At 46.7% G+C, this 10,553-nt stretch overlaps 1 protein-coding gene across 1 annotated transcript in view; it reads left to right on the top strand.

Annotated features, from left to right (window-relative positions):
* Window positions 1–10,553, top strand: part of LOC144485612 (uncharacterized) — a 100,276-nt gene that overhangs the window by 64,764 nt on the left and 24,959 nt on the right. The window contains exons 8-9 of the mRNA XM_078203709.1: window positions 1,541–2,120; window positions 8,327–8,915. Coding sequence (XP_078059835.1) covers window positions 1,541–2,120; window positions 8,327–8,915 — 1,169 coding nt within the window. The remainder of the gene's footprint in view (window positions 1–1,540; window positions 2,121–8,326; window positions 8,916–10,553) is intronic.

The raw sequence follows: 10,553 nt of genomic DNA on the forward strand, positions 1-10,553 counted from the left end.
TCTCTCTCTCTCTCTCTTAAAGACATTGATATCCTTTGCTTCCTCAGCTTGACACATTTATTTGTTTGTCTAAAAGGATGGTCTCTTTTCTAATGTTCACAATTAAAGGGCTGGTTTCCCCAGGCGATGGCTGACATTTAAGGAGACAGTAAATTAATATAGGACAGAGAAATGTCTAGTGTTATTAAATGGTCCATATCAGTTCATAGAAATCATAGAAACCCTACAGTGCAGAAAGAGGCCATTTGGCCCATCGAGTCTGCACCGACCACAATCCCACCCAGGCCCTACCCCCATATCCCGACACATTTACCCACTAATCCCTCTAACCTATGCATCTCAGAACACTAAGGGGCAATTTTAGCATGGCCAATCAACCTCACCCGCACATCTTTGGACTGTGGGAGGAAACTGGAGCACCCGGAGGAAACCCACGCAGACACGAGGAGAATGTGCAAACTCCACACAGACAGTGACCCAAGCCGGGAATCGAACCCAGGTCCCTGGAGCTGTGAAGCAGCAGTGCTAACCACTGTGCTACTGTGCCGCCCATATATTATTTATTGTCTTGTATTAAAATATAGTTAATGTCTTTTCTTGCTGTGTAATGTAGTACCTTAGCTATATTTCCAGTCATCGCTTCCCTCAGAGTGTTGTACTATCTGGGTTTCTCTTCCTTAGGGACCAGTGAAGGCTGAAGATCATTGAATATATCATTGAGGGGACAAGGGAGTCAAGAGTTATGGGGAAAACAGAGAGAGATTTAAGATGAGGAGGGATTTCTTCACTTAAGGATGTGGTGAAGTTTTGGCATTCTCTACACCAGAAACCTAGTCATAAAGTATGCTCAAGCAGGGGATTGATATATTTCTAGACATTGAAGATATCAAGAGATATGGGGGATAATCTGGCAGAGGTAAATCGGTCAGTGAGCTCATTGAATGGTTCAGCAGGCTCGATGGGCCGAATGGTCAACAGCAGCAACTATTTCCTATGATCTGTGTCCAGGGCAGGAAGCAGTGAGCATGGATCTGTCAATCAGCCTGAATTTACAGCTCTTGGGGAATGAGAGAGGAAAGCACATTCCAGAGAAACTTGAATTGTCTGTTTTGAATTTCTATCCTGTACTGACAGTGAGATATTTTCTAAATTGTTTTTACAGGATATTGGAAGAGGAGAAATCACTGACAGAAATCTCAGACGTGATGTGCATTTTGGACAAAATCACTGGATTCCTTGGGACGTGAATATCAGAGAAATGTTTGACCGGTCTGTCAACTTCAAAAGATTCTAAACATTAGTGTGGATGGACAAGCAGCGAGACACACACACACCCGAGTGAGAGTGTTCCAGTGCACTGACTGTGGAAAGAGCTTTCACCACTTACACAGCCTGACATCTATTCACAGTGGGGAGAAACCGCACACCTGTTTTCACGGCTTCAACAGGTTGTCCGAACTGCAGGGATACAAGGAGACTCAAAACATGGAAAAACCGTGGATATGTGTGGACTGCGGGAAGGGATACTGAGCCCCATCAGAGCTGCAAGCTCATCGACGTATTCATACGGGAGAAAGGCCATTCACCTGCTCTTGGTGTGGGAAAGGATTCACTCGGTTATCCATCCTCCAGTCACACCAGCGAGTTCACTCTGGGGAGAGACCCTTCATCTGCTCTGAGTGCGGGAAGGGATTCAGTCATTCATCCAGTCTGCAGACACACCAGCGAGGTCACACTGGGGAGAGACCATTCACCTGCTCTCACTGTGGGAAGGGATTCAGAGATTTATCCAACCTGCAGACACACCAGCGAGTTCACACTGGGGAGAGGCCATTCACCTGTTCTCAGTGTGGGAAGGGATTCACTCAGTCATCCACCCTGCAGTCACACCAGCGAGTTCACACTGGGGAGAGGCCATTCACCTGTTCTCAGTGTGGGAAGGGACTCACTCAGTCATCCACCCTGCAGTCACACCAGCGAGTTCACACTGGGGAGAGGCCATTCACCTGCTCTGTGTGTGAGAAGAGATTCAGTCTTTCATTCCACCTGCGTAGACACCAGCGAGTTCACACTGGGGAGAGACCGTTCACCTGCTCTCAGTGCAGGAAGGGATTCACTCAGTCATCCAACCTGGAGACACACCAGCGAGTTCACAAGTGATCACACAGGTTGGATTCTGCTGTTGTTGTTTCTGCTCTCAATTACATCCAGGACTGCATTTTGTTCATTCTCACAGTTGGTCAATGGGGAGGGTCGGAGGGTTTCTTTCTGCTGGACTGGCCGGTCTCAGCCTCCAGTGGGCTGATGCTCTTTGAGTCTTGTTGCGAATACCTGGTTTCAAATTTCACAAGAATCACAGAGTGACAGGGTGTGAGGAAGTTCAGAGATATTTAGTCAGCATTTCTGTTTGAAACTCCCCCAATGCCCATTCAATTTCCTTTGTAATTGTTTGTTGTCTCCACTTCCTCCACCCTCGTAGGCAGCGAGTTTCAGGTCATTACCATTCGCTGCATCAAAATATTCTTCCTCACATCCCCCAGCCCCCGCATCTCTGACCCAAAACTTAAATCTCTGTCCCCCTCATCCTTGTCCCATCAGCTAATGGGAACAGCTTTTCTTTGTCCACCTTATTTAACCTGTCAGAAGCTTGTCCACCTCTATCAAATCTCCCCTCAACCTCCTTTGCTCCAAGCGGAACAACCCCAGCCTGTCATTGACAATAAAGAACAAACAGAATATGTTAATCCCTGAAATCAAATGGGAATGTTTAATTTCTGTTTTAAAGATATTGTGAATATATTGTCCTGGACAATAAGGGAATTGGAATAACTCACCTTGGGTGTGGTTGAATGGAATATATCAATCTCCTATCCACCTACATTCTTGAGAAAGTCTGGAATGTGTAGATGGGATGAATAAGTTGATCACTTTCTCTTGGAAATACTTCCATCCTTGTCCATGAACTTTGTTTTAAAGAAATCCACATTTAAAAGTCCGGCCACTACATGAAATATCAGCACCATAACTGCAGGAGATAAGAAAGACAGACTCACTTTGATCTTTTCATCAGCACATCTGAGAGTCAAGAATGTGTGACATGATTTTGGGATACGGGTGAGAGTGTGCAGATATGAATAGTTACATGTGAAAAATAGCAAGCCTAAATTCATGATGCATTGGAGCAAAGAGCGGGTCCCAGTGGTCCCCAACATCTCAGCTGCCAGTCTCCAGCCAAGTCGATCCACTCCACATGATATCAAGAAACAGTTGGAGGCACTGGATACTGCTAAGGCAATGGGCCCTGATAACATTCCAGACTTGTGCTCCAGAACTTGCCGGTTCCATAGCCAAGCTCTTCCAGTACAATTGCAACACTGGCATCTACCCGGCAATGTGGAAAATTGCCCTGAACACAAAAAGCAGGACAAACCCAACCCAGCCAAATACCGCCCAATCAGTCTACTCTTGATCATCAGTAAAGTGATGGAAGGGGTCATCAACAGTGCTATCAAGCAGCACCTGCTCAGCAATAACCTGCTCAGTGACGCCCAGTTTGGGTTTCGCCAGAGTCAGCTCCCGACCTCATTACAGCCTTGGTTCAAACATGGACCAAAGAGCTGAATCCCAGAGGTGAGGTGAGAGTGAAAGTCCTTGCAAGGCCACATTTGACCGAGTGCGGCATCAAGGAGCCTTCGCAAAACTGGAATCAATGGGTATCAGGAGGCAAATTCCGCTGGTTGGAATCATACCTGGTACATAGGAAGATGGTTGTGGTTTTGGAGTGTCAGTCATCTCAGCTCCAGGACATCTCTGCATGAGTCCCTCGGGGTAGTGTCCTAGGCCCAACCATTTCAGCTGCATCATCAATGACCTTTCATCCATCATAAGGTTAGAAGTGGGGATGTTCGCCGATGATTGCACAATGTTCAGCACTATTCATGACCCCTCAGACACCGAAGCTGTCCATGTTCAAATTCAACATGATCTGGACAATATTCAGGCTTGGGCTGACAAGTGGCAAGTAACATTTAATGGCAGGCAATGACCATCACCAATAAGGGACAATCTAACCATCGCTCCTTGACATTCAATGGTGTAACCATCACTGAATCCCCCACTGTCAACATCCTTGGGGTTACCATTGACCAGAAGCTCAACTGGATTCACCACATTAACACAGTGGCTGCAAGAGCAGGTCAGAGGCGAGGAATACTGTGGAGAGTAACTCACCCCCTGACTCCGCAGAGCCTATCCACCATCTACAAGGCACAAGTCAGGAGTGTAATGGAATATTCCTCACTTTTAAAATTTTAAAAGTTTATTTATTAGTCACAAGTACGGCTTACATTAATACTGCAACGAAGTTACTGTGAAATTCCCCTAATCACCACAGTCCTGACCCTGTTTGGGTCAATGCACCTAACCAGCACGTCTTTCAGAATGTGGGAGGAAACCGGCGCACCCGGAGGAAACCCACGCAGACACGGGGAGAATGTGCAAACTCCACACAGACAGTGACCCAAGCCAGGAATGGAACCCAGACCCTGGCGCTGTGAGGGAGCGGTGTGAACCACTGCACCACCGTGCAGCCCATTGATTGGCACAACATCTACAAACATCCACTCCCTCCACCACCGCACTCAGTAGCAGCAGTGTTTACTATCTGCACTGCAGCAATTCACCAAAGATCCTTAGACAGCACCTTCCAAACCCATGACCACTTCCATCGAGAAGGACAAGACAGCAGATAAATGGGAACACCACCACCTGCAAGTTCCCCTCCAAGCCACTCACCATCCTGACTTGGAAATATATCGCCATTCCTTCGCTGTCGCTGGGTCAAAATCCTGGTATTCCCTCCCTAACGGCATTGTGGGTCAACCCACAGCACATGGACTGCAGTGATTCAAGAGGCAGCTCACCACCACCTTCTCAAGGGCAACTAGGGATGGGCAATAAATGCCGGCCAGCCAGCGATGCCCGTGTCCCACGAATGAATAAAACAAAGATGAGTAGTTAGTCCTGGGAATGGTTCAGTGAAGGGTTCCCTGCTATTTGAAACCCCAGGAAGGTGCCGTCCGTGCTTCTCAGAGGCAGTGACTGTTTCTCTGTCAGCCCCAGGATTTCACATTGTCGTCCACTTCTCTTGGATCGATCACTGACTTGAAAGTGTGGAGTTGGTAGAGTTACATTGATGAGTAAACTTGACCCGATCAGTTTCTAAAAGTTGCATGTAATCAATAAACTTTGATACAATTGACTGATTTGGTGTCTGACTCTTTGCTTGATGGTTATATCTCTGCCAAATTAAAACCATTTAAAAGGACAATTTGGGTTCCATAATTGGGCAGTGTACAGCCAAATTGGAACAATGTAACATCAAAAATAAACCTTTTTTAAACTGAGAATGTCTTTGTAACAATCAACAGCCCCAGCCTTTCCTGAGGGTTAAATGCTCTCAGTCCTGGGATTATTCTTGTGACTTTTTTTTGCCTCTTCTCCAGTGCCTTTATTTCTACAGTGGTTAGCACTGCTGCCTCACAAATCCAGGGAGACGGGTTTGATTCTGGCCTTGGGTGACTGTCTGTGTGAAGTTTGCACATTTTCCCTGTGTCTGCATGAGTTTGCTCCGGGTGCTCCAGTTTCCACCACAGTCCAACGAGGTGCATGTGAGGGAAATTAGCTATGGTAAATACGGGGTTACGAGGATAGGCTGGAGTAGACCTGGCTGGGATGAACTTTCGGAGAGTCAGTACAGACTCAATGGGCTGAATGGCCTCCTTCCGCACTGGAGGAATTCTATGATTCTAAATGATTCACAACTGTTGACAGTATTCCAAGTGTAGTATAATTGCGCTTCTAATCAAGTCGAATATAACCTCCCTGCTGTTCAATTCTATCCCTCAAGAATGGAACCCTATATATGGGCCCCAGGCCTTAGGGAAGATGTGAAGTTCTTAGAGAGGTGCAGAGGAGATTTGTGAGAATGGCAACTCACATCCTTAAAAAGTACCTGGATCAGCACTTGGCAAGTCAGAACATTTAAGACTATGGGCCAGGTGCTGGTAAATAGGATTAGGTGGGAAGTCAGGCGTTTCTTGCATGTCAGTGCAGACTCGATGGGCTGAAGGGCCTTTTCTGCATTGTACGATTCTATGATGAGGCAGTTCAGTTAGTTGGAGAGACTGGAGCAGCTGAAATTTCTCTCTTTAGATCAGTCAGACATCAGGGCTTGGAATGGGGCCATTCTGACCACTGATTCAATGCTGGCTCTCTGCAGAGCAAACCCTTACCCCGTTCTATATATTGACAGATCCATGCTCACTGCTTCCTGTCCTGGATGAGCAGAAACTGATAGCCAAGTTCCGCACACATGAGGACGGCCTCAACCAGGATCTTGGGTTCATGTCACACTATCTGTAACCCCTACAGCTTGTCTGGACTTGCAGAATCTCACTGGCTTTCCTGTCTGGAGACAATACACATCTCTTTAACCTGTGCTTAATGCTCCCTCCATTCACATTGTACCTTTTAGACTTGATTATCTGTAAAGACTGCATTCCAATCATTATTCTGTAAATTGAGTTTGTGTCTCTGTATGGCCTGTTTGTGAGTATTTCTCCACTCCACCTAACGAAGGGGCAGCGCTCCGAAAGCTAATGGTATTTGCTACCAAATAAACCTGTTGGACTTTAACCTGGTGTTGTGAGACTTCTTACTCCTGTCCTGGACACAGCTGGAAATCTCCATGCAGGCTGCCAGACAGATATATGTCTATCTGACTGGACTAACAATGTGTGGAATGGACAGACTGGGGAACAATGGGTGGGGGCGGGGCTCCCGGGTCCGCGCGCCTGAACCCGGAGACGTCACCACGGAGCAGAGTGATTGCTATTGGCTGATTCAGGCAGGGCTCCATTGTGCCGTCACAATGACTCAGAGGGGCGTTCCCAGCACACAGTGTCCCATTGGCAGCAATATCACTGGTTACAGAAGCCGCACACTGCGAATTGGACACCAGCTCAGCGCGGCTGGCGGTCAAAGCCCCGCCCACCCCCACGTGGGCTCCCCTCATTGTCCACATGCGGCAGATTGACCAATGGCAATGCGTGGAGGACCGGATGGGTGCTGGTCCTCCAGCCAATCAGAGTCCGAACTTGTGTGCATGGCTGCACGGAGCTTCCTCCATTGTTGCCCAGCAAAGCTGCTGCTCCTCTCTCTCTGAATGAAGATTGAACTTCAGACAGATTAATATTGTACTGTCGCTACCTTAGATATTTCCAGTCATTCATCTCTTGCCTATGAGTCATTAGTCTTTGGATTTCTTCTCCACAGGGATCAGTGGAGGGTGAGAGTCATTGAATATATTCCAGGGTGAGTTACATTGATTTTTGATTGATAAACGAGTCAAGCGTTATGGGGAACAAGTAGGAAAATGGGGTGAAAGTTAAGATGAGGAGGGATTTCCTCTCTCAAGTATGTGGTGAAGTTTTGGAATGATGCACCCCAGAAGACTGTGGAGCCTCAGTCATCGAGAAATTTCAAGCCAGAGATTGATAAGTTTTGAGATATTGAAGATATTGAGGCATCGAGCCATCTGGGGGATAGCATGGGAAATGGCGCTGAGCTAGATCGGCCAATTCTCAATCAATGATTGAGGCAGTTCGATGGGCTGAATGGCCAACTGCAGTCCGATTTCTTATAATTTTTGTGTCCAGGACAGGAAGCAGTGAGCATGGATCTGTCAATCAGCCTCAATCAGTACCTTCAGGAGAACCGGGAGGGTGAATATTAGATACAGCAGAGTGAGAATGGAGGGAGAGTGTGGGATGGAGATTCACAGCTCTTGGGGAATGAGAGAGGAAATAATGTTCCATAGAAACAGGAATTGTGTCTTCTGAATTTCTATCTTGTGATGGCTTTAATAAACTCATTTTACAGGATATTGAAAGAGGAATCACGTTCTGAAATCTCAAACGTCACGTCTAGATCTGACAGAGTCATATTCCTTGGGAGCTGAATATCATCGGCCTTTGAATCGAGAAGGAGAAAAGTTTGTCCAGTCTGTCAATTTGAAAAAAATTCAAACATCAGTGTGACTGGAAAAGCTTTCACACTCGAATTAGAGTGTTGCAGTGCACTGAGTAAAGAGCTTTAAGCAGTTACACAGCCTGAATAAATATCACACCATTCACAGCGGGGAGAGACTGTACTCGTGTTCTGTGTGTGTACGAGGCTTCTACTGATTGTCCACCCACGAGAGCGGCAAGTACACCTGCACCATGGAGAAACCATGGAAATGTGCGGACTGTGAGAAGAGATACAGAACCCCATCTCAGCTGGAAGCTCATTGGCGCAGTCACACTGGGGAGAGGCCATTCATCTGCTCTCACTGTAGGGAGGGATTCACTCGGTTATCCATCCTGAAGCAACACCAGCGAGTTCACACTGGGGAGAGGCCGTTCACCTGCTCTCAGTGTGGGGAGGGATTCACTCAGGCATCCGCTCTGTGGGGACACCAGCAGGTTCACACTGGGGAGAAACCGTTCACCTGCTCTCAGTGTGGGAAGGGATTCACTCGGTTATCCCAGCTGCAGGCACACCAGCGAGTTCACACTGGGGAGAGGCCATTCATCTGCTCTCAGTGTGGGAAGCGATTCACTCTGTCATCCACCCTGCGGAGACACCAGCGAGTTCACACTGGGGAGAGGCCGTTTACCTGCCCTCAGTGTGGAAGGGGATTCACTCAGTCATCCAATCTGCAGACACACCAGCGAGTTCACACTGGGGAGAGGCCGTTCACCTGCTCTCAGTGTGGAAGGGGATTCACTCAGTCATCCAATCTGCAGACACACCAGCGAGTTCACACTGGGGAGAGGCCGTTCACCTGCTCTCAGTGTGGGAAGGGATTCAGAGTTTCATCCCAGCTGCTGAGACACCAACAGGTTCACGAATGATTCCAGGGTTGGATTCTGCTGTTATTGTTTCTGCTCTCAATTACATCCAGGATTGCATTTTGTTCATTCTCACAGTTGGTCAATGGGGAGGGTCGGAGGGTTTCTTTCTGCTGGACTGGCCGGTCTCATGACTTTGCCTCCAGTGGGCTGATGCTCTTTGAATCTTGTTGCAAATACCTGGTTTCAACTTTCACAAGGATCATTGAATGACAATGTGTTAGGAAGGTAAGAGATATTTAGTCAGCATTTCTGTTTGAAACCCCACAAATGCCCATCCAATTTCCTTTGTAATTATTTATTGTCTCAACTTCCTCCACCCTCGTACGCAGTGAGTTCCAGATCATAACCATTCGCTGCATCAAAATATTCTTCCTCACAACCCTTGCATTTTTCACTTTCTTGAATAACTGTGTAAGCTGTCTGTATCTGTGACTTGGAGCTGAGAGTTGTATTAGAGTGATGTCACTGTGATTACTGTATTAGAGAGCTGTGTCAGAGCTGTGACTTTGAGCTGTATCACAAGAGGGTGCTCCTCCAGAGCTTTCTCTGGGGTTGTTCCCTCCAGGCTTGAAGCATGAATAAACTATTGTAACATGTCCCTGGGTCTCCTGTGGTTAGTTGTAAGAAATACAGGACAATAAGGGAATTGGAATAACTCACCTTGGATGTGGTTGAATGGAATATATCAATCTGGTATCCACCTACATTCTAGTGAAAGTCTGGAATGTGTCGATGGGATGAATAAGTTGATCACTTTCTCTGGGAGATATTTACATCCTTGTCCATCCTTGTTCAAAGAAATCCACACTTGAAAGCCCGGCCACTACATGAAACATCAGCACCATAACAGGGGGAGATAAGAAAGACAGACACATTTTGATCATTTCATTCGTGCATCTGAGAGTTAAGAATGTGTGACATGATTTTGGGACACCGGAGTGAGTGTACAGATGTGATTTGTTACATGTGAAAAATAGCAAGCCTAAATTCATGGTGAGATGGAGTGAAGAGCGGGTCCCAAACACACACAGCTACTTGAGACACAGCAGGAGATGAAATGGTTAATGTGGCCAGGGGATTGAGACAACATTGTGACATCATCAAGGCATTGACACACACTCCAGAGAGAAACTGAGTTCAAAACAATCAGGATCCAATTAAACACACTGCACATGCTCACAAAGTGAGGAAAATTAAAATAAAATGCGTAATATTATAGATTGGGACAATTCAGGGATTGGGAGAAATAATACTGAATAAGAACTGTCCACAAGTTGGATAGGGGTAAAGAGAGAGCTGGAGAATCTTTTACATCCATGCTTGATCTGTTGCTTGAACCATCTGTCCTTATAGACTAGTAACCTCAAACTCACAGTGCTCCTTCAGGAGAAGACTAGGCATAAAATGGTTCGGCACAGACAAGAAGGGCCAAAAGGCCTGTTTCTGAGCTGTAATTTTCTATGGTTCTAAGAAAAGATCGATTAGATGTTACCCCAGGTGAGGCCAGAACAGAACTGGAAAATAACGAATTGAAATTGAGTGAGGGTCAGAGAGAGAGTTCTCCTCCCCCTCAAGGTGTGGACTGTAAGAATCCTG

Source organism: Mustelus asterias, unplaced genomic scaffold, assembly GCF_964213995.1.
Source record: "Mustelus asterias unplaced genomic scaffold, sMusAst1.hap1.1 HAP1_SCAFFOLD_201, whole genome shotgun sequence".
Taxonomy (NCBI): Eukaryota; Metazoa; Chordata; class Chondrichthyes; order Carcharhiniformes; family Triakidae; genus Mustelus; species Mustelus asterias.